Below are 23,933 nucleotides of genomic sequence, written 5' to 3'. Positions count from 1 at the left end.
TGTGGGTCTGTGGTCGTGGGTCCGCCTGACGCATTTTACTCCCGCGTAACCTGTCGCCGCGAACGAGCATCTCCGTCTACCGGAGTGTTTGAGGTTGGGTGGTTGGGGTCTCTCGGGGTGGGTGTCTCCGAGTATCTCTGTGGGCAGGTGGGTGCGCGTGTCTCAGAGCCCGTCGACTCTGAGCGTGTGTGGGAGCGTGTGCGTTGCGCGTGCTGCCGATTCGCCTGTGTGCCCGGAGCGGGAGGACGTGTCTCCGTGGGTGTGAAGATCGGCGTCCGCCTGTCACTGTGGGTGTGAGATCGTGGGTCAACTGTGTGTCCCCGGGTGGGGGTGTCAATAGCTCAGTGTCGGGGGGTAAGAATGACTGTCGATGATAGACAAGTGTGTGAGATTTGGGTCAGTGTGCGGGTGAGAATGTTGCAACCACTACATGGGTATGACTGTGACAGTAACAGTGTCAAGCATTGTGTACAATGTGTGTGGACACATTGTGTGTCCAGGTATGCCTGCCTCTTTTTTTCCTCTGTGTGATCCTAACAATAATAAAAGATGGTATTTGTTAAGCGCTTACTATGTGCCAAGCACCGTTCTAAGCGCTAGGGTAGATACAAGGGAATCAGGTTGTCCCACGTGGGGTTCACGGTCTTCATCCCCATTTTACAGATGAGGTCACTGAGGCCCAGAGAAGTGAAGTGGCTTGCCCAAGGTCTCACAGCAGAAGAGTGGCATATTGGAACCTATGTAACTCTCTCGGAGCGCTGTATTGAGCGCTTGGGAAAGTCCAATATATCAGAGTTGGCGGACACGTTCCGGACCACAAGAGGTTCACAGTCTAGAAGGTGAAGCAGACGTGAATGTGGATTAGTAATTAATAGACTGTACCAGACGACCGGTTGTACTTATTGAGCACTTCCTGTGTGCCAAACAGTGGACTAAGCACTTGGGAAAGTCTACTATGACGGAGCTGGCAGAAATGCTCCCTGCCCCTAAGGAGCTTACAGTCTAGAGGGGAAGATGGACATGACTGGAGATTAATAATTTATGGTCTAAATCAATCATATGTATCGAGCGCTAACTATGTGCTGAGCACTGGTTTTTTATGTGCTTGGGAGAGGACATTGTAACAGAGTTGGCAGACACCTTCCCTGCCCAGAAGAAGCTTACGGTCTAGAGGGGGAGATGGACGTTCAATCGTATCTATTGAACGCTTACTCTGTGCAGAGCACTGTACTAAGCGCCTGGGAGAGTACAATGCAGCGATAAACCCGTTATCTGTCCACAACGAGTTTGTAGTCTAGAGGACGTGAATGTAGATTAAAAATTTATAGTCTACATTAAACAATCGATGGTTATTTATTGAGCGCTGATTGGAGACAGGTACGTAAATATCGTGTGGCTGAGGGAGGGTCCCCGGTCTCGGCTCCGCAAACCAAGTGGGATGGCCTGGGAGTCGGAAGGTCACGGGTTCTCATCCCGGCTCCGCCGCTTGTCCGCTGTGGGACCTTGGGCGAGTCGCTTCACTTCTCTGGGCCTCAGTTCCCTCATCTGGAAAATGGGGATGGAGACGGGGGGGCCGCGCGGGGGGCAGGGATTGTGGCCAACCCGATTCGCTCGTATCTACCCCAGCGCTTAGTGCGGGGCCTGCCACATAGTAAGCGCTTAACAAATATCATTATGCCTCACGGGTGGAGGGTGGAGAGGGCATTTCCCTGCCCCTCACCTCCAGAGTGCGGGGTGCCCTGTCGCCCCTCCAGCCCCTCACCCACTTTCACCCTCATATCCACTCTCTCACAAACACACACATCCACTCTCTCTCTCACACACACACAGAGAGACATGTGCGGACAGTCACACGCTCTCACACGGTCACGCACACCCGGTGTCCGGCCGGACAGGGGTTGGGCCGGGAGGCCGGGTTGCTAGGCGACGTGACCCAGGCTGACCCTGGCTGACCGCTGCCCCTCCCTCCTCTGCCCCCCCGTCCTCCCCTCCCTCGTCCAGCAGGAGCTGGACGCCCCTGCGGCCCCCCCCCCCAGGCATGGACGGTCCCAGGGAGGCCGGGGCGTCCCCAGGCCCAGCCCGGGAACCCCCAGATCCTCCCCCGGCGTCGGGAGAGATGCTGGCCAAGGCCCGGGAGCTCTTCCAGCTGTGCGACAAGGAGGCCAGGGGCTTCATCACCAAACTGGACATGCAGGTGGGTGGACACTGAAGGGGCTCCAGGGGGGGAGGAGGGGACGCCGACCCTCACCCCGCTCCTGGAGCATCCCTTGGGGAGCGGGCCGGGGGCACAGACCCCTCCCTCTTCCCCTGACGGCCCCCTCGCCCTGTCTCTCTGTCTCTGTGTGTGTCTCTGTGCGTCTCTGTGCCCTCGCCCCCGGCCCAGGGGCTGCAGGGCGAACTGTCGCTGAGCCCGGACCAGCTGGAGTCCGTCTTCCACAGCCTGGACCGGGCCGGCCTCGGCTACCTCACCCCCGACGACTTCGGCTTGGGCCTCGGTGAGACCCCTGACCCCTGACCCCTGACCCTCCCTGGCCGAGCCCTGGTGGCCGGACACACGGACACATGGACACACCACAAGGACACACACACGCACCCCCTCACGGACACACTCTCCCCCCCGCTCCATCCCCCAGGAGCCCAAAGGGGCCAGTCCCCGGCCTGCGAGCTGCCGTGGGCAAACAGGAAGGCGGCGGCGTGTCCCGGGAGGATGTAGGGGCGGTACCCCAGTGGCCGGCCGGCCGGACGAACGGCCGGACTCCCCCGGCCCCCGGAGGAGGAGGTGGACGCAGAGGGGGAGGAGGTGGACGCAGAGGGGGAGGAGGCCGCTTTGGGGCCTGGGGGCGGGGGGCTGCGGCCTCCCCGGGGGTCCCGCCGCTGAACTGGACCCTGGGGGGACCCCCCCACCACCACCACACACATACGGTCACCCCCCCCCAGTTGTGTCAGCAGAAGGTGAGGGGGCTGGGGCTGGGGCTGGGGCTGGGGAGGGGGCTTCGTGGGGGCCGGGCTGGCCGGGCCGGGGCAGAGAGCTACACTTGAAGACCGCCCCAACTCCTTCAGCCCCGGTGAGCTCGATTCTCTCTGTCTCTTGATTTTTCTCTCTCTCTCCGTCTTCTCTACCGCTCTGCCTGCCTCTATCTCTGCCTCTCTCTGTCTACCTCTCTTTATTCCTCTCTCTTTATTCCTCTATTTCTCTGTCTGCCTCTACTCTCTGCCTCTCTCTGTCTGCCTTTATCTCTCTCTGTCTGCCTCTCTCTCTTTCCGCCTCTATCTCGCTGTCTGACTTTATCTCTCTCTTTCTGCCTCTATCTCTCTGCCACTGCTTCTCTGTCTGCTTTTACTCTGTCTGCCTCTGTCTCTCTGCCTGCCTCTCTCTCTTTTGGCCTCTGTCTCTCTGCCTGCCTCTCTCTCTTGTGACCTCTATCTCTCTGTCTGCCTTTATCTCTCTCTGTCTGCCTCTATCTCTCTCTTTCTGCCTCTGTGTCTCTGCCTGCCTCTGTTTCTCTCTGCCGCTGTCTCTCTGTCTCCCTCTCGCTTTCTGTCTTTCCCTATCTCTCTACCACTGTCTGTCTCTGCCTCTACCTCTCTGTCTATCTCGGTCTCCGCCACTCTCTCCGTATCTCTCTCTCTCTGTCTCCATCTCTCTCTGTCCTTGTCTCTGCCTGCCTCTATCTCTGACTAACTGCCTCCATCTCTCTCTCTCTCTCTCTTTCTCTGTCTCCATCTCTCTCTGTCCTTGCCTCCGCCTGCCTCTATCCCTATCTGCCTCATCTCTACCTCTCTCTTGTCTCTCCCTATCTCCGTCTCTCTCCGCGTCTCTGCCTCTCTCACCCCTCCTCCCCTTCCCGGCCTTCCAGGGAAGTTTGTGGGGATGGAGCTTTCCCAGGGGACCTCGGGGAGCCCCCGGCTGCGGCAGGAGGAGGAGGAGACCTTTGAGTCCGGCTGGTCAGAGGAGCTGGAGCAGGAGGAGGAGGAAGAGGAGGAGGAGGAGGAGGAAGAGAGGAAGGAGAGGAAGCGATTCTCCGCTACCATGGAACAGCTTGGGGCCTCCGGGGTGTTGGAAGAGTAAGTTAAGGTTGGGAATGACATCTCCAACGGCTCCTCCCTGCTAATAATAATGACACTAGTCACGGTAATAATAAATGATGGCTATTAATAATGTCATTTATGAAATGCTTACTACGTGCCAGGCACTTTCCTAAATGCTGGGAGTAGTTCACGTGATAATCAGATCGGTCTGGACACCTCTCCTCTCCTCATAATAACAATAATGATGATGATATAATGATAGTATTTATTGAGGGCTTATTGTATGCCAAGTACTGTGCTGAGCGCTGAGCAGTTGCATGATGATTCGACTACCCTCCCTTCCCTTCCCATCCCCTCCGCCCCCCATCTCCCCCCGGGTCTGGGGAAGGAGGGTGAGGGGGCGAGGGGTGGGAGGCTAGGAGAAGCCCCGGCCGGTCTGAATCTCTCTGTGAGTCACTCTGGGCCTTTGGGCATATCTCTGGTCCTTTGTGTCTCTGGGCCTGCCCTTGGGTCTCTGTGCATGTCTCTGACCTTCCGGGCACATCTCTGGGCTTCTGCGAGCACCTCTGACCTTCCGGGCATGACTCTGCCTCATTAAACCGAATCTACCCCAGCGCTTAGAACGGTGCTTGACACACAGTAAGCGCTTTACAAATACCATCGTCGCCGTCATCTGGGTTGGTTTGTTGTGCGAGTCTCTGGCTTTCCAAGCCTGTCTCCGGGTTGCTGCGCCTATCTCTGGCCTCCCGGGCTTCTCTATGGGCTCGTGAGCACATCTCTGGCCTTCCAGGTGTGTCTCTGGCCTCCCGGGCATGTCTCTGGGCTGCTGTGTGTATCTTTGAGGCTTCCTCTGGGTCTCTGTGCTGCGGCGTGTGTGTCTCCGAACTTGCCTCCGGGTCTCCGTCCCGCCATGTGTGTGTCTGGCTGTGACCGGGCCCGCGGCCGCCCGCTGGGGTCTCCGGGTCCCGGCAGCCACAGCCGTGGGCACACGGCGGGGCAGGGGGAGCCGGGGGTGGGTAGGGAGGCGAGGGGAGGGCAAGAGGAGGGGCAGCCGGGCAGCCGGGTGAGCCATGACTCTGGCAAGGATTGGATTTGGGGGGCGGGGGAAGAGCCAGGGCCTGAGAGTCCAACCGCACCCACCCACCCATCCATTGACATACACCCGGGTACCGTCCCCCTCGATCTCCCATCCCCCAGAATGTCACCCCGAGTCCCTCCCTGGGTCCCGCACCCCCAGTGGGGAGGGGACTGGAACTAGCTCGGGGCTGGGGGCGAAAGGAAAGGTCTCGACCCCGACTCTTCCGCCGCCTGGTTGACATCGTGAACGCCGAGACGGCGGCGACCCCGGAGGGGCCTGACCTCAGGGTGGGTGAGGCGGGCTGCGGGCGTCGGGGGCGGGGAGCCGGTCTCCGGTGCCCCCCAGCCGGTGCCCTCACCCGGTGTCCCCCGTGCCCAGGCGGCAGCAAGTCCGGACCCTGTGGGCGCGGCTGCAGAGGGAGAAGCCGGAGCTGCTGGCCCCCTTCGAGGAGGTCCTGCTCTTCGTGTCGGTCCACCTGCGGGAACTGAGCCAGGACAGAGACTCCATGGAGCAGGCTCTCAGGAGGTCAGGCGGGCGGGGGCGGGGGGCGGGGTTGGCGGGGGCGGAGGGCAGGGCTGGGGAGGGCAGAGGTCGAGGCGGGGGCTTCGGGCGGGAATTCACCCACCCCCGGCGGTGAAATAGCTTCACCCTTGGGGATGCTGCAAAAGCCACAGAATGTTAAATCCCCACTCCGCCACCTGTCAGCTGCGTGACTGTGGGCAGGTCACTTAACTTCTCTGTGCCTCACTGACCTCATCTGTAAAATGGGGATGAAGACCGTGAGCCTCATGTGGGACAACCTGATGACCCTGTATCTCCCCCAGGGCTTAGAACAGTGCTCTGCACATAGTGAGCGCTTAACAAATACCAACTTTATTATTATTAAATCCTATTTATTGATTGAGTGCTTACTGCGTGCAAAGCGCTTGGGAGAGTACAATAGAACATTAAACAGACACATTCCCTTCCCACAAGTAAATCAGCTAAAAGGAGTCGGGCGGAAACAGCGTGGCCTAGTGGCTAGAGCCCGGGCCTGGGAATCAGAAGGACTTGGGTTCTAATCCCGGCTCCGCCACTTGTCCGCTGTGTGACCTTGGGCAACTCACTTCACTTCTCTGGGCCTCAGTTCCCTCATCTGTAAAAAGTGGGGATTAAGAATGTGAGCCTCACATGGGACACGGACTGTGTCCTGCCTGATTAGCTTGTAGCCACCCCAGTGTTTAGTGCCTGGCACGTAGTAAGGGCTTAACAAATACCTTTTTTTAAAAAAAACACAACTTGGACTTGTCTGCTGTTGTGACCTTGGGCAAGTCACTTCCCTTCTTTGGGCCTCAGTTCCCTCATCTGTAAAATGGGGATTAAGACTGTGAGCCCCACGTGGTTGGTTCATTCATTCCTTCAATCGTATTTATTAAGCGTTTACTGTGTGCAGAGCACTGTGCTGGGCAGTTGGGAGAGGACGTGACCACAATAAACAGTCACATTCCCTGCCCACAACGAGTTTACAGTCTCAGTTTCATGCACTACCTCCAACCTGATTTGCTTGTACCCACCCCACTGCTTAATAATAATAATGATAATTATAATCATAATGATGGTATTTGTTAAGCGCTTACTACGTGCCAAGCACTGTTCTAAGCGCTGAGGTAGGTATGAGGTAATCAGGTTGTTCCCACGTGGGGCTCCCAGTCCCCATTTTAATCCCCATGAATCCCCATTTCACAGATGAAGTCACTGAGGCACAGAGCAGCTATGACTTGCCCAAAGTCACACAGCCGGTAAGCGGCGGAGTTGGGATTAGAATCCACGACCCCTGACTCCCAAGCCCGGGCTCTTGCCACTAAGCCACGCTGCTTCTAGTACAGCGTCTGGCACGTAGTAAGTGCTTAAGAAATACCATTAGCATTATTATTATCATCATGATTATTAGTAATCCCCGTTTGACAGATGAAAGAACGGAGGCCGAGAACAAATACCCTGAGAAACAACTGGGGAGGGGACCAGGCAGAGGGCCTCAGCGGGTGTCCCGCCCCCCCGAATGACTGACCGATGGTACTCGTTAAGCGCTTACTCTGTGGCAGGCACTGTACTGAGCACCGGGGTTAGTCCCTGACCCGCGTGGGGCTCACGGTCTTCATCTTGGCGGCCGACAGACGGGAGAACGACCACGAGCGGGAGGTGAGGTGTCTCTACGAGGAGATGGAGCAGCAGATCCGGGCGGAGCGGGACCGCTGCCAGAACCAGGTCCGGTCCCTCGCCCCTTCCCTGTCCCTTCCCTTTCCCTGTCCCTTCCCCGTCCCTTCCCCAGCTGCCCTGTCTATCCCACGCCAGGCCACACCCCCTCCCAGCCCCACTCCCATCCCACCCCAGGGAAAATAAATAACGGATGTGTACATAAGCGCCGTGGGACCGAGGGTGCGGTGACTGTCAACGGCCAAAATCACCATGGGTATCTATTGAGCGCTTACCGCGTGCCCTTCCTACCTCGTTGCGGGCAGGGAACGTGTCTTCTTATAATAATGATGATGGTAATGATTAAGGTATCCGTACTAAGCGCTGGGGCGGATCCAAGCAAATCGGGTGGGACCCAGTCCCTGCCCCACGTAGGGCTCACAGTCTCAATCCCCATTTTCCACATGAGGGAACTGAGGCACAGAGAAGTGACTTGCCCGAGGTCACACAGCAGACAAGTGGCCAAGCCGGGATTAGAACCCTTGACCTCCTGTCTCCCGGGCCCGCGCTCTGTCCACTGTGCCCTGCCGCTTCTCCAAGCGTTTATCGATGTAATATACTCTCCTAAGCGTTTAGGACAGTGCTCTGCACAGAGTAAGTGCTCCAGAAATACGGCTGAATGAATGACTGAATGAATGAATAGCCACAGACAATGACTCTCCCTTCCTCCAAAGCCTTATCGAAAGCCCACCTCCTCCCAGAGGCCTTCCCTGACTGCGCCCTCCTTTCCTCTTCTCCCCCTCCCTTCTGCGTCGCCCGGACTCGCTCCCTTTCTCCATTCCCCCTTCCCAGCCCCGCACCGCTTGTGTCCCTCTCTGTCATTTATTTCTTTCTTTTCGTGTCCGTCTCCCCCTCTAAACCGTCAGCTCTCTGTGGGCTGGGAGCGGCCTGTTATATATTGCACACTCCCAAGCATTTCCTACAGTGCTCTGTACACAGCCAGCGCTCAATAAACACGATTGACTGCAAGAGCGCTGTATTAAGCGCTTGGGAGAGGACGGTAGAACGGATCCCAGTGGAGAGGGAGCAGGGGAAGTGAGAGATTAGTGAGGGAAGTCCTCTTGGAGGAGATGGGATTTATTTATATTACATAATAGCGTATAAATAAATGTAGTAGAAATAAATAATAAGGCTTTGAAGAGGGGGAGAGTAATTGTGGGACGTGAGGAGGGAGGGCGTTCCAGGCCAGAGGCAGGACGTGGGCGAGAGGTCGGCGGCGAGATGATAGGCGAGGCCGAGGTACAGAGAGAAGGTTGGCGTTAGAGGAGCGAGGTGTGCGGGCCGGGTTGGAGGAGGAGAGCAGCCAGGTGAGGTAGGAGCGGTTGGTGAATTTGTCTCTAGGCTCTAAGCTCAAGACTGTAAATTTTCATTACCCTATTTATTTTGTTAATGAAACGTACATCGCCTCGATTCTATTTAGTCGCCATCGTTTTTACGAGACGTCCTTCCCCTCGACTCTATCTATCGCCATCGTCCTCGTCCGTCCGTCTCCCCCGATCGGACCGTGAGCCCGTCGGACGGCGGGGACCGTCTCTATCTGTTGCCGACTTGTTCATTCCAAGCGCTTAGTCCAGTGCTCTGCACATAGTAAGCGCTCAATAAATACTATTGAATCTCTAAATTGCACGCAGGTAGGGAAAGGGCCTGCCAACTCTGTTGCATTGGCCTCTCCCAAGCGCTCAGTCCAGCGCTCTGCACACGGTAAGCGCTCAATAAACACCGATGATGACAGGGGAGAGTCAAGGCGCATTGCCGAACACCAGTCCAGTGGGCCTCTGTCGATCGTCCAGCTAAACAGCGGTATTTATTGAGTGCCTACTGGGTGCTGAGTTCCGTACTTGGGGTGAGTTCGATATAACAGAGTCGGTAGACACGTTCCCTGCCCACAACGAGCTTACAGTCAAGAGAGAGGGAGACAGACATTAAAATAAATGGGAACCAGCACGGCCTAGTGGATGGAGCACAGGCCTGGGAGTTAGGACCTGGGTTCTAATCCCGGCTCTGCCACAGGTCTACTGTGTGACCTCGGGCAAGTCGCTTTCATTCAATAGTATTTATTGAGCGCTTACTAGGTGCAGAGCACTGGACTAAGTGCTTGGAACGGGCAGTGTACGTACAGAGAAGCAGCGTGGCTCAGTGGAAAGAGCCCGGGCTTGAGAGTCAGAGGTCATGGGTTCTAATTCCGGCTCAGCCGCTTGTCAGCTGTGTGACTTTGGGCGAGTCACTTCACTTCTCTGCGCCTCAGTTCCCTCATCTGTAAAATAGGGATTAAGACTGTGAGCCCCACGTGGGACAACCTGATCGCCTTGTATCGTCCCCAGTGCTTAGAACAGTGCCTCGCACTTAGTAAGTGCTTAACAGATGCCATTATTATTATTATTACAATTCGGACACTTAACTTCCCTGGCCTCAGTTACCTCATCTGTAAAATGGGGTTTGAGTGTGAGCCCCATGTGGGACGGGGACTGTGTCCAACCTGATTAATCTGTATCTACTCCAGTGCTTAGAACAGTACCCGGCACACAGTAAATATCACAAGTACCACAATAATAATAATAATAAAATGATGGATCTGGACATACTAATCACGATATAATCATCATCATCATGGTATTAAGCACTTACTCTGTGCCGGGCACTGTTCTAAGTGCTGATTAGCTGTGCCCATCCCCGCGCTCAGTACAGCGCCCGGCACGTAGTAAGCATTTAACAAATACTACGATAATTATCAGTAGTACCACCCGATAATTGGGGTGGACATAGTCCCTGTCCCACACGAGGACTCCGGGGCTTTTGGGGACGGGGGGGGGAATTGAAGGAGCAAATTCAAGGGCCAGGGCGGCACAGAGGAAGGAGGGCAAACCAGGATCTGTCACCGGGAGGTGACAGCGGCCTGGCCGGGCCGGTCTCCCCCCGCCCCCCTCGTCCCCTCCGTAGGACGCTTCCCATCAGGACCGCAGCGCCGCTCTGCAGAGGGTGCTGCACAGCAAGGAGCAGGAGCTGGAGAGCCTAGGTCAGCAGCAGGGGAAGGTGAGTGGCTGCGGGGAGCCCAGGGTCGAAGCTGGGGGCCGGGGGGCCACCTCTCCCCTCCTCCCCCGCACGCGCACCCACCCTCCCCTCCCCACCTGTCTGCTCCAGTCCCGCTGGGCCCCCGGAGCTGCCCCGGCCCGAGCCTTCAGTCCATCCCGGCCCATCGGGGCTGGCAATATTTGCCTAGGGTTGGGGGCCGAGCCGAGGGGCCGGGCACCGTCGGGCCCTCCGGGGCGGACAGGAACCCAGGGGTCCTCGGGGCCCCGGGGCTCCGGCTTTCGGGCCCAGGGTGGTGGAGTCTCGTTCATCTGCAAGCCCCCTCTTCCCGGCCTCAGTTTACCCTCCTGCCTAATGGGGCAACCCCTTCTCATCTACTGAGGCCACGGGGATGGGTCAAGCAGGCGCGAAGGGGGCGGTGGCCGCAACGCCCGTGTCCTCGGCCTGGGCCCGCCGCCAGCCACCCGAGCGGAGAGCCCAGGCCGAGGCCGGCCGTCTGACTTTCCTTCGGCCCGCCGCCCGAGTTCCGTCCCTTGTGTTCTCCCCTGTATTTCTGGGGGGGGTGGGGGGGCCCGGGTTCCCGTCCCCACGATGCCCGGCTTCCCGCATGGGGTCTTCCCGCCCCCCGACCGCGTCCGCGTGTTTAGCTGGAGCAGGAGCTGCGGGAGCTGAGCCGGCGGCAGGCGGCGGCCCAGGCGGACAACGCCCGGCTGCGACGCCAGAACCAAGAACTCCGGGCCGAGCTGGAGCGGAACCGGGCCGAACTGGACCAGAGCCGGGCCCAGCTGGACGCCGCCCGGGACCAGCTCCACAACCTGCGGCGGGAGGCCCAGCTGGAGCAGGAGCAGAGGCACAGGTGCCGCTGCGGGGGCGTGCCGGACACCCGTTTTTCCGAGTGATGCCCCCCTCGGGGCCTCGGTTTCCCCACTTGTTCGCCTCCAACCCGGGGAGAGGATCGATTATTATTCGTAGCCTCTAGACTAGAAGTTTGTGGTGGGCAGGGGCTGGGTCTGCCAACTCCGTCGTCCTCTCCCAAGCGCTTAGTCCAGTGCTCTGCATATAGTAAGCACTCGGGGAGGATGATGATGATAACTGTGGCATTTCATTCATTCATTCAATCGTATTTATTGAGCGCTATGTGCAGAGCACTGGACTAAGCGCTTGGAATGGACAGTTCGGCAACACAGAGAGAGACGATCCCTGCCCAATGACGGGCTTACATCTGTTAAGTGCTTACTCTGTGCCAGACACTGTACTAGGCGCCAGGGTGGATACAAAGCAAATCGGGTCGGACGCACCCCCGTCCCACGCGGGGCTCGCTGTCTCCCCATTTTACAGAGGAGGGAACTGAGGCCCAGAGAAGTGAAGCGACTTGCCCAAGGTCACACAGCGGACAAGTGGAGGAGCCGGAATGAGACCCGGACTTTCTCCACTAGGCCTCGCTGCTTTTCTAGTGATGATAATAATAATAATAATAATAATAATAATGTTGGTATTTGTTAAGCGCTTACTATGTGCAGAGCACTGTTCTAAGCGCTGGGGGAGATACAGGGTCATCAGGTTGTCCCACGGGAGGCTCACAGTCTTCATCCCCATTTAACAGATGAGGGAACTGAGGCATAGGGAAGTGACTTGCCCACAGTCACACAGCTGACAGGTGGCAGAGCCGGGGTTCGAACCCATGACCTCTGACTCCCAAGCCCGTGCTCTTTCCACTGAGCCACGCTGCTTGATTGAATTTATTAAGCACTCACTCTGTGTCAAGCCCTGTTCTAAGTGCTGGGGTAGATACCCGTTAATTGGGTCAGACGCTCACAGTCTAATAGGGAGGGAGAACAGGGATCGAATCCTGGGCCTCAGTTCCCTCATCTGTAAAATGGGCACTGAGACCGTGAGCCCCACTTGGGACAGGGGACTCTATCCAACCCGATCTGCTTTTATCCACCCCAGTGCTTAGTCCAGTGTCTGGCACCTAGTAAGCGCATAAGAAATGCCATCATTATCATTATTATTTTATAAATGAGGGAACTGGGGCACAGAGAAGTTAAGTGACTTGCCCAAGATGACAGAGGAAGTACGTGGCCAAGTCAGGATTAGAACGCAGATAGTTTGTCTCCCAGTCCCGGGTTCTTTCCGCTAGGCCACGCAGCTGGTTGAGTTAATAATAATGATAAATAATAATAATGATATTTGTTAAATGCTTACCGTGCCAAGCAAGATGCAAATGTGACAAGCACCGTTTTAAGCACTGAGGTAGAGATAAGGTCATCAGATCGTCCCACGTGGGGTTCACAGTCTTCAGCCCCATTTTCCGGATGAGGGAACTGAGGCCCAGAGAATGATGATGATGTTGGTATTTGTTAAGCGCTTACTATGTGCCGAGCACTGTTCTAAGCGCTGGGGTAGACATAGGGGAATCAGGTTGTCCCACGTGGGGCTCACAGTCTTAATCCCCATTAAGATTGGGCAGAGAAGTGAAGTGACTCGCCCAGAGTCACACAGCTGACAAGTGGCGGAGCCGGGATTAGAACCCGTGACTTTCTGACGCCCACGCCCGGGTTCTTGCCACTAAACTGTGCCGTGACCTGAGGGGGATGGGGAGGTTGGGGTCCCGGGTTCGTGTGATGCCTCCTCCTCACTCCCCGTCTCTCCCCGTCTCTCCTCTCGTCCCCCAACCCCATGCAGAGATGTGTTCGTGGTCTCGAAGAACATGCAGAAGGAGAGACAGAGCCTGCTACGCCAACTGGAGCTGCTCAGGTACCCGGCGTGGAGTGGGCAGGGGAGGATAGGTCAGCGCTAAGCGCTTAGCACAGTGCTTTGCACACAGTAAACGCTCAATAAATATCATTGAATGAATGAATGAATGTGTCGGCTCTGGGGCCAAAGAGGCGGGGGGTGGGGTCGACGGGGGACAAAACAGCCCAGTCAGTGGAAAGAGCCCGGGCCTGGGAGTCGGAGGACCTGGGTTCTGATTCTGCCTCCCGCTTGCTGTGTGACCTTGGGCAAGTCATTTTGCTTCTCCGGGCCCCAGTGACCTCCTCAGTAAAATAGGGGTTCAAATCCTTGTTCTCCCTCCCGCTTAGACCCATGTCGGGCAGGGACCGTGTCCTGTCCGTATATACTCTACCTACCCCACTGCTTACGATGTGCCAAGCACTGTACTAAACTCCTAATAAAAATATTATTTTGATTATGATTAGTATTATGGTATTTGTTAAGTGCTTAGTCTGTGCCAGGCACCGTACTAAGCGCTGGGGCGGATACAAGCTAATCGGGTCGGGCGCAGTCCCTGTCCCACGTGGGGCTCACGGTCTCCATCCCCATTTGACAGATGAGGGAACTGAGGCCCAGAGAAATGACTCGCCCTAAGGGCACACAGCAGGCTGGACTGGAACCCATGACCTTCTGATTCCCAGCCCCGGGCTCTAGCCACTACACCACGCTGCTTCCCACAACCTCTGCTGGTTGGAAACGCTTCCGACCGTCTGACTGAAATCCCTCCCGCTGCAGGACCCTCCCCTGCCATCTTGTGCTTTGGGAGACTCCAGTGGTCCTTCAGCGACTCGCAGATGGAAAGTTAAGATCCCAAACCGTGCTCTTAGCATGGCTGCTAACTGGGAATGTGTCCATTTATCATTATATCGTCCTCTCCCAAGCGCTTCACACAGTGCTCGGCACACAGTAAGCGCTCGATAAATATGATTATCATTCATTTAATTATACTTACCGAGCGCTTACTATTTGTAGAGCACTGTTCGAAGCGCTTGGGAGAGTACGGTAGAATAATAGACACGTTCCCTGCCCACCACGAGCTTATGGTCTAGCGGGGGAGACGGACATTACCTCCCCCAAGTGCTTAGTACAGTGCTCTGCACACAGTGTGTGTTCGATAATAACGACGATGGTATTTGTTAAGCGCCTACTACGTGCCAAGCACTCTTCTAAGCTCTGAGGAAGATTCAGGGTCGTCACGTCGTCCCACGGGAGACTCGCATTTTTAATCCCCATTTTACAGTTGAGGTCACTGAGGCCCAGTGAAGTGACTTGCCCGGGGTCACACAGCAGACAAGTGGCGGAGGCGGAATTAGAACCCATGTCCTCGGACTCCCAAGCCCGGGCTCTTGCCACCATCCCCTCCCCCACCGCACATACTGCCCCTCAGCCTTCTCTTCACCGGGGACTCTCATTCTTTCATTCATTCAATCGTATTTATTGAGCACCTAATGTATGCAAAGCACTGTACTAAGCGTCTGGGAGGGGACGGTATAGCAACAGAACAGGCCCATTCCCTGCCCGCGGAGCTTACGGTCTAGAGGTGAGGATAAGGCCCTGGGAATCAGAAGGTCATGGGTTCTAATCCCACCTCTGCCACTTGTCCACTGCTTGACCTTGGGCGAGTCACTTCACTTCCTCACTTCCGCTCCTGCTCCCAGCGCTTAGAACAGTGCCCTGCACATAGTAAGCGCTTGACAGATACCAACATTATTATTATTATTCCTTTGTGCCTCAGTTCCCTCGCCTGTAAAATGGGGACGGAGACCGTGAGCCCCACGTGGGCCGGGGACTGCGTCCAAACCGATTCTGTTGGCTCCACCCCAGCGCTTACAACAGTGCCTGGCACGTCGTGAGCGCTTCCAGATGACCACAGCGTGGCTCAGTGGAAAGAGCCCGGGTTTGGGAGTCAGAGGTCGTGGGTTCTAATCCCAGCTCTGCCACTTGTCAGCTGGGTGACCGTGGGCGAGTCACTTCACCTCTCGGTGCCTCGGTTACCTCATCCATAAAATGGGGATGAAGACTGGGAGCCCCATGTGGGACAACTGGTTCCCCTGTATCTCCCCCAGCGCTTAGAACAGTGCTCGGCACAGAGTAGGCGCTTAACGAATACCAACATCATCACCTAGAAGTAGATGCCGGATGCCCGGCTTAGCAGCCGTCCCGGTGGCCGCGGCCCGGCCCCCGGCGCCGCCCCCTGACCGCGTCTGTCTGTCCGTCCGCCCCCCGCCGTCGGAGCAGAGAGCTGAACAAGACCCTCAGAGACGAACGAGACGTCTTCGAGGCCAAGAGGCTGCGGAAGAGAGGCCCGGCGGCCCAGCTCCCACGGGCGCCGCCTCCGCCCTGCTGCTGCCCCTGCTCCCGCTGCTGCCGCCGTGGCCGCCGGGACCCCGGCCTCCTCGCCGGCGGCCACTGACCTCCGGGCCCCGTCGTCGTGCCCGGCGGGGAGCGCGTCGCCCCTTCTCACTGCCGCTGCTGGAGGGTCTGGGGGCCCGGAGCGCCGGGGGTCGCCCCTCTGCTCCCTGCCCCTCGACGGTCCACCGGCCCGACCCCCTCCTCCGCTCCCGCACGTGCGCGGGACCCCCACCCCCCGGCACGCGGCGGGCCCCCGCTTGGCATCCGCCTCTTGGCATCCCGAAGCAGCGTGGCTCAGTGGAGAGAGCCCGGGCTTCGGGGTCAGAGGTCACGGGTTCGACTCCCGTGTGACCGTGGGCGAGTCACTTCACTTCCCTGGGCCTCAGTTCCCTCATCTGGAAAATGGGGATTAACCGTGAGCCTCCCGTGGGACCACCCGATGACCCTGGATCTCCCCCAGCGCTTAGAACGGTGCTCTGCACGTAGGAAGCGCTTAACGGATTCCAACATTATTATCCGGCGGGCACGGCGTTGTCAGGCGGCGAAGCGGGGTCCCCGGGGCCGGTCGGCGGCCCCTCCCTCGGGCACCTGCCTCCCCCACGACGCCTTCCAGGAGGGGATCCTGATTGTTTTGGGGGGTGGGGGGAAAGGGGCAGCCGGGGGTGGGGCGAGCCCTTGTATCTACCCAGCGCTTAGAACAGTGCTTGGCACATAGGCAGCGCTTAACAGATACCGAAATTATTATTGGGAGTGGAGGGGAAGCCTTTCCGGAGGGCAGCCTTTATGGTTTGAGGTCTATATCCAGAGACTTAGAGAAGCAGCGGGGTTCAGTGGCAAGAACCCGGGCTTGGGAGTCAGAGGTCGTGGGTTCGAATCCCAGCTCCGCCACTTGTCAGGTGGGTGGCTTCACTTCTTTGGGCCTCAGTGACCTCATCTGGAAAATGGGGATGAAGACTGGGAGCCCCAAGTGGGACAACCCGATCACTTTGTATCCCCCCCAGCGCTTAGAACGGTGTTTTGCACATAGTAAGCGCTTAACCAATGCTATTATTATTATCCTAGACGCCCCCTGCCCCTCCCCCAGAGACTTTCTTTCATTCTCAATTGCAAGAGAGAAGCTGCTGGGGGGGGGGGGTGTCTCCCTCCCTTTGCCCCACCCCCTTCTCCTCCCCCCCAGCCCTGAGCGCGGCCTCTCTGTGGGATCGGAGAGGTGATTGGCTGCCTCAGGGAGGAGCTCGGGACGTGATTGGTTGACTGGAATGTGGAGCCCGAAGGCGGTTGGTTGGCTAAGTGCGGCAAGGAGGGGGCTCGGAAGGTGATTGGTCGTCCGAGTTGGGCGTTCGGAAGGTGATTAGATGTCGGAACTCGGGAAGTGATTGGTTGGCTGAGTTCGGAGCTCGGGAAGCGATTGGTTGGCTGAGTTTGTAAGGCGGGAGGCGATTGGCTGGCCGGGTTTATAGCTCGGGGGGTGATTGGCTGGATGAGTTCGGAGTGCGGGACGTGATTGGATGTCCGAGTGGGGCCAAGGCGGTGATAAGATGACTGAGTGCGGGAGGCGATTGGTTGTTTCAGTTCCGAGCTAGGAAGGTGATTGGATGTCTGAGTTGGTGCGGTTCTCGGGAGGTGATTGGTTGTCTGAGTTAGGAGCGCGGGAAGTTATTGGATGTCTGAGTTTGGAACAAGGGAGGTGATTAGAGGACTGAATGCAGAGCTCGGGAGGCGATTGGTTGTCTCAGTTCAGAGTTCGGAAGGTGATTGGGTGTCTGAGTCCGTGCGGTTCTCTGGAGGTGATTGGTTGGCAGGGTTCCCAGCTCGAGGGGTGATTGGTCGGCTCGGTTCGGAGGTCGGAAGGTGATTGGTTGTCTGAGTCGGGCGCTCGGGAGGTGATTAGATGACTGAGTGCGGAGCCCGGGAAGTGATTGGTTGTCAGATTGGGGGGCTGGGGCGGTGATTGGTGATTCCATGCGGAGCTCGGGAGGTGATTGGATATCCGAGTTCAGAGGTCGGGAGCTGATTGGTTGTCAGAGTTGGGGGCTCGGGCGGTGATTGGCTGACTCCATGCGGAGTTCGGAAGATGATTGGATGTCTGAGTTCGGCGCTCGGGAGGTGATTGGTTGTCAGAGTTGGGGGCTCGGGCGGTGATTGGTTGACTGAGTGCGGTGGGGAGATTGCACTGCAGTTTCAGGTCCTGAAGAGTAGCCCGCTTGACCCCCGTTTGACCCCGGATTGACCCCCGACCTCCCCCTCCCCCCCCCCCGGTCATTCAGGGTATTCAATCAATCAATCAATCAATCATTCGACCGTATTTACTGAGCGCTTACTCTGTGCAGAACACTGGACTAAGCGTTTGGAAGAGTCCAATACGGCAATAAAGAGTGACGATCCCTGCCCCACAACGAGCTGACAAGTCTAAGCGTATTTATTGAGCGCTTACTGTGTACGGAGCACTGTGCTAAGCGCTTGGGGGAAAGTTAAATGCAACAATAAAGAGTGACGATCCCTGCCCACCACCAGCTCAAAGTTTAACCGTATGTGTTACTGGTGTGCACAGCACTGTACTAAGCGCTTCGAAAAGTCCAATGCAACGAAAAACCGACACGTTCCCTTCCCACAATGAGCTGACCATCTAAATCGTACTTTTTAAGCGCTTGCTACTAATAATAATTAATAATGTTGGTATTTGTTAAGTGTTTACTATGTGCCGAGCACTGTTAAACAGTGTGGCTTAGTGCAAAGAGGCCGGGCTTGGGAGTCAGAGGTCATGGGTTCGAATCTTGGCCCCACCACTTGTCTGCTGTGTGACCTTCAGCAAGTCACTTCTCTGGGCCTCAGTGACCTCATCTGTAAAATGGGGATTAAAGTGTGAGCCCCACGTGAGACAACCTGATGACCCTGTATCTCCCCAGCGCTTAGAACAGTGCTTGGCACATAGTAAGCACTTAACAAATACCATTATTATCATTATTATCATTATTCTAAGCGCTGGGGTAGACACAGGGTCAGCAGGTTGTCCCACAGGGGGCTCACAGTCTTCATCCCCATTCGACAGATGAGGTCACCGAGGCACCGAGAAGTGAAGTGACCTGCCCAAAGTCACACAGCTGACAGGTGGCGGAGTTGGGATTAGAATCCATGACCCCTGACTCCTAAACCCGACCTCTTTCCACTGAGCCATGCTGCTTCTATGTGCAGAGCACTGAATGAAGCACTGGGGAAAGTCTAATACAACCATAAACAGTGACAGTCCCTGCCTACAACGAGCTCACAGTTTAACCGTATTTATTAAGCGCTTATTGTGTGCAGAGCACTGTACTAAGCACTTGGGAAAGTCCAATACAACCATAAACGGTGACAGTCCCTGCCCGCGACGAGCTCGCAGTCTAATCGTATTGATTAGGCGCTTACTGTGTGCAGGGCGCTGTACTATGTGCTGGGGAAAGTCCAATACAACCATAAATGGTGACAATCCCTGCCCGCGACGAGCTCGCAGTCAAATCGTATTGATTAAGCGCTTACTGTGTGCAGGGCGCTGTACTAAGCGCTGGGGAAAGTCCAATACAACCATAAACGGTGACAATCCCTGCCCGCGACGAGCTCGCAGTCAAATCGTATTGATTAAGCGCTTACTGTGTGCAGGGCGCTGTACTAAGCGCTGGGGAAAGTCCAATACAACCATAAACGGTGACAATCCCTGCCCGCGACGAGCTCGCAGTCAAATCGTATTGATTAAGCGCTTACTGTGTGCAGGGCGCTGTACTAAGCGCCGGGGAAAGTCCAATACAACGATAAAGAGGGACAATCAGGGTTTGCGGCCTGCTTTGGCTGGAGCGTCTTCTGCCTCCCCGGATGGGGGCTGGGTGGGGGGAGAGGGATGGGAAGGTGGGGACCCCTGGGCTTCGAGGGGAGTGGGTGGGATTCGGCCTCCTGCCTCGACCTCTCCCCTTTCCACCCCGCGGAGACAATAAAAAGCACCCCCCCCCCGGATGGGTCAGGGGTGTTTATTGAGCGCTGATGGTGTGCACGGAGTTTATTGAGCACTTACAGCGTGCAGAGCACTGAATAATAATCATGACGATGGTATTGGGTAAGCGCTTACTATGTGCCAAGCACTGTTCTTAACACTGGGGGACTTACATTCCAAGCGCTTAGTCCAGTGCTCTGCACATAGTAAGCGCTCAATAAATACTATTGAATGAATACAGGTTTCTCAGGTTGTGCCAAGTGGGGCTCACCAATCTTAATTTTCCAGAGGAGGGAACTGAGGCCCAGAGAAGTGAGATGACTTGCCCAAAGTCACACAGCTGATAAGTGGCGGAGCCGGGATGCTGAACTGAGCACTCCGTCCTCTCGTGGGCTTGGGTGGGTGGAAGGGGAGAGGGCGCTGGGGTGGGGGCAGGGGCAGTGGCTGGGGGCAAGGGGGAGGAGCTGGCAGGCCCGGAGGAGGCTCTAATGATAATAATAATTATTATTATTATAGTGTTTGTTCATTCAATCGTATTTATTGAGCGCTTACTATGTGCAGAGCACTGGACTAAGCGCTTGGAATCGCTTACTATGTGTCAAGCACTGTACTAAGCGTTGGGGGAATAGATGCAAAGTAATCAAGTCCCACACGGGGCTCACAGTGTGCTTGGCACATAGTAGGCGCTTAACACATACCATCATCATCATTATTATTATTATTATTGATAAATAGGAGGGAGACTACGTATCAGACCCCCATTTTACAACGAGGGAACGGCAGCACAGAGAAGTGAATTGACTTGCCCCAGGTCGTTCAGCAGACAAGCGGCAGAGTTGGAATTGTTATTATGGTTATCACTATTATTATTAATAATAATTATTGATACGATTGAATGAATGAAGGGGGTCAGGGAGGAGGACGGGGCGGGGGGGACGGGGAAGGGGACGGGGGAGTCAGGGAATTAGAGAAGCAGCCCTGCACGGTGGAAAAAGAGCAGGCCTGGGAGCCAGAGGACTTGGGTTCATTCATTCAATCGTATTTATTGAGCGCTTACTGTGTGCAGAGCACTGGACTAAGCGCTTGGAATGGACAATTCGGCAACAGATAGAGACCGTCCCTGCCCAACGACGGGCTCACGGTCTAGAAGGGGGAGACGGAAAACAAAAGAAGTAGTCAGGCCTCAATACCATCAAGATAGATAGAATCATGGATTGATACATATCATTAATAAAATAGAGGAATAAATAATAGATACAAGTATACATCAGTGCTGTGGGGAGGGGAAGGGGGAAGGGAGGAGGGGCAGAGGGAAAGGGAGGGTTCAGTCTGGGAGGGCCTCCTGGAGGAGAGGAGCATTCAGTGGTATTTAATGAGCGCTCACTAGTAATAATAATAATGGTATTTGTTAAGTGCTTCCTATGTGCCAAGCACTGTTCTAAGCGCTGGGGGGGGGTACAAGGTAATGAGGTTGTCCCACGTGGGGCTCTCAGTCTTCATCCCCATTTTCCAGATGAGGTCACTGAGGCCCAGAGAAGTGAAGTGACTTGCCTGAAGTCCCACAGCTGACAAGTGTCAAAGCCGGGATTAGAACCCACGATCTCTGACTCCCAAGCCTGGGCTCTTTCCACTAAGCCACGCTGCTTCTCAGTAATACTCAATAGCATTTATCGAGCGCTTACTATGTGCAGAGCACTGGACTAAGTGCTTGGGATGGACAATTCGGCAACAGATAGATAATAATGATGGTGCTTGTTTAAGCGCTTACTATGTTTAGAGCACTGTTCTAAGCACTGGGGTAGATACAGGGTCATCAGGTTGTCCCACGTGGGGCTCCCGGTCTTCATGCCCATTTTACAGATGAGGGAATGAGGCCCAGAGAAGTGAAGCGACTGCACACAGGTCACTCAGCAGACAGGTGGTGGACCCGGGACTAGAACCCACGTCCCCTGACTCCCAAGCCCAGGTTCTTGCCCTTAGGCCATGCTGCTTCCTGTGCGCAGAGCACTGTACTAAGCGTTTGGGAGAGTACAGTACAACAATCCCGGCTCTGCCACTTGTCAGCTGGGTGACCGTGGGCAAGTCGCTTAACATTTCTGTGCCTCAGTGACCTCGTCTGTAAAATGGGGATGAAGACCGGGAGCCTCACGTGGGACCACCCGATGACCCTGTATCTCCCCCGGCGCTTAGAACAGTGCTCTGCACAGAGTAAGCGCTTAACAAATACCAACATTATTCTTATTACCAATAAACAGCTGCATTCCCCCCCACCCCTCCACTTGTCTGCTGTAGGACGTGGAGCAAGTCACTGCACTTCTCTGTGCCGCGGTTACCTCATCTCTAAAATGGGGAGCGAGAGCGCGAGCCCCGTGGGAGAGCGGGCCTCTCTCCAAATTGATTAGCTTGCATCAGTCCGCCATTTAGAAAGTGCCTGGCACATAGTAAGCACTTAACACATACCATTACCAAAAAATACCATTGATTGACTCAACTGTGGTATTTCAGTACTTATTTTGTGCCAAGCACTGTAATAAGTGCTGATCGTCCAGGGATCGGGGCCCCCAACCTGACCAGACGACTCCTGGGGTGGGAGTCTGGTTTTTTTTTAGAGAAGCAGTGGAAAGAGCCTGGGCTTGGGAGTCAGAGGTCATGGGTTCGAATCCTGGCTCTGCCCCTTGTCAGCTGGGTGACTGTGGGCAGGTCACTTCACTTCTCTGTGCCTCAGTTACCTCATCTGGAAAATGGGGATTAAGACTGGGAGCCTCACGTGGGACAACCTGATTACCCTGTATCTACCCCAGCGCTTAGAACAGTGCTCTGCACATAGTAAGCGCTTAACAAATACCAACATCATTATTATTACCCTCCAACCGAGCTCTGAGCTCCCTTTCCAAGCCTTCCCCTCCCCTCAGCTAAGCCCCCTTTCCCTCTGCTCTTCCCCTTTCCCCTCCCCTCAGCACTCTGCTCATTTGTATACATTTTTATTACCCTATTTATTTGGTTAATGAGGTGTCCATCCCCTTCATTCTATTTATCGCGATTATGTTGTTTTGTTTTTTGTCCGTCCGTCTCCCCCGATTAGACCGTGAGCCGTCACTGGGCAGGGATGGTCTCTATCTGTTGCCGAATTGTCCATTCCACGCGCTTAGCTAGTGCTCTGCACATAGCTAGCACTCAGTAAATACTATTGAATTGAATTGAAAAGCCTTATTGAAGGCCCAACTCCTCCAAGAGGCCTTCCCAGACTGAGCCCTCCTTTCTTCTCCCCCCACTCCCTTCTGCGTCGCCCCGAATCGCTCCCTTTCTTCATCTCCTCCCTCCCAGCCCCATTCATTCATTCATTCAAAGGTATTTATTGCGCGCTTACTGTGTGCAGAGCACTGTACTAAGCCCCACGCCACTTATGTCCATCTCTGTCATTTTATTTATTTCTACTGATGTCTGCCACCTCCCCTCTAGATTGTCAGCTCGTTGTGGGCAGGGAATATCACTGTTTATTGCTTTACGGTGCTCCCCCCAGCGCTTAGTATATAGCGGGGCTTAATGGAAAGAGCCTGGGCTTGGGAGTCAGAGGTGGTGGGTTCTAATCCCAGCTCGTCCACCACTTGTTCATTCAATAGTATTTATTGAGCGCTTACTATGTGCAGAGCACTGTACTAAGCGCTTGGAATGGACAAATCGGTAACAGATAACTTGTCTGCTATGTGACCTGTGTTCAGTCACTTCACTTCTCATCTGTAAAATGGGGACTAAGACTGTGAGCCCCATGTGGGACAACCTGGGTACCTCGTATCTACCCCAATGCTTACAACAGCGCCTGGCACATAGTAAGCTCTTAATAGATATCATTATTATTAATAGAAGTAGTATAGTGCTCTGCATACAGTAAGCATTCAGCGTGGCTCAGTGGAAAGAGCACAGGCTTAGGAGTAATAATAATAATAATAATAATGTTGGTATTTGTTAAGTGCTTACTATGTGCAAAGCACTGTTCTAAGAGCTGGGGGAGATATAGGGTAATCAGCCTGTCCCTCGTGAGGCTCACAGTCTTCACCCCCATTTTACAGATGAGGTAACTGAGGCCCAGAGCAGTGAAGTGACTTGCCCACAGTCACACTGCTGACAAGTGGCAGAGCCGGGATTCGATCCCATGACCTCTAACTCCTAAACCGGTGTTCTTGCCCCAGCCCCGCTGCTTCTCTAGAAGGTCAGGGGGTTCGAATTCCAGCTCTGCCACTTGTCAGCTGGGTGACTGTGGGCCAGTCACTTCACTTCTCTGGGCCTCAGTGACCTCATCTGTCAAATGGGGATGATGACTGGGAGCCTCACGTAGGACATCCTGATGATCCTGTATAATAATAATGTTGGTATTTGTTAAGCGCTTACTATGTGCCGAGCACTGTTCTAAGCGCTGGGGTAGACATAGGGGGATCAGGTTGTCCCACGTGGGGCTCACAGTCTTAATCCCCATTTTACAGA

At 55.5% G+C, this 23,933-nt stretch overlaps 1 protein-coding gene across 1 annotated transcript; it reads left to right on the top strand.

Annotated features, from left to right (window-relative positions):
- Positions 1–2,015: 2,015 nt before the first annotated feature.
- CRACR2B (calcium release activated channel regulator 2B) lies at positions 2,016–15,824 on the top strand. Its single transcript, XM_029059410.2, has 9 exons — positions 2,016–2,194; positions 2,384–2,495; positions 3,858–4,065; positions 5,486–5,632; positions 7,261–7,351; positions 10,277–10,369; positions 11,014–11,222; positions 13,052–13,123; positions 15,380–15,824. The coding sequence occupies exons 1-9, from the start codon at positions 2,039–2,041 to the stop codon at positions 15,552–15,554; spliced, it is 1,263 nt and encodes a 420-aa protein (XP_028915243.1). The 5' UTR covers positions 2,016–2,038; the 3' UTR covers positions 15,555–15,824.
- The last annotated feature ends 8,109 nt before the right edge of the window (positions 15,825–23,933 follow it).

Source organism: Ornithorhynchus anatinus, chromosome 3 (assembly GCF_004115215.2).
Source record: "Ornithorhynchus anatinus isolate Pmale09 chromosome 3, mOrnAna1.pri.v4, whole genome shotgun sequence".
In the NCBI taxonomy this organism is placed as follows: Eukaryota; Metazoa; Chordata; class Mammalia; order Monotremata; family Ornithorhynchidae; genus Ornithorhynchus; species Ornithorhynchus anatinus.
Note: the sequence above shows the minus strand (reverse complement) of the source record. Positions and strands in the feature narration are given on the sequence as shown.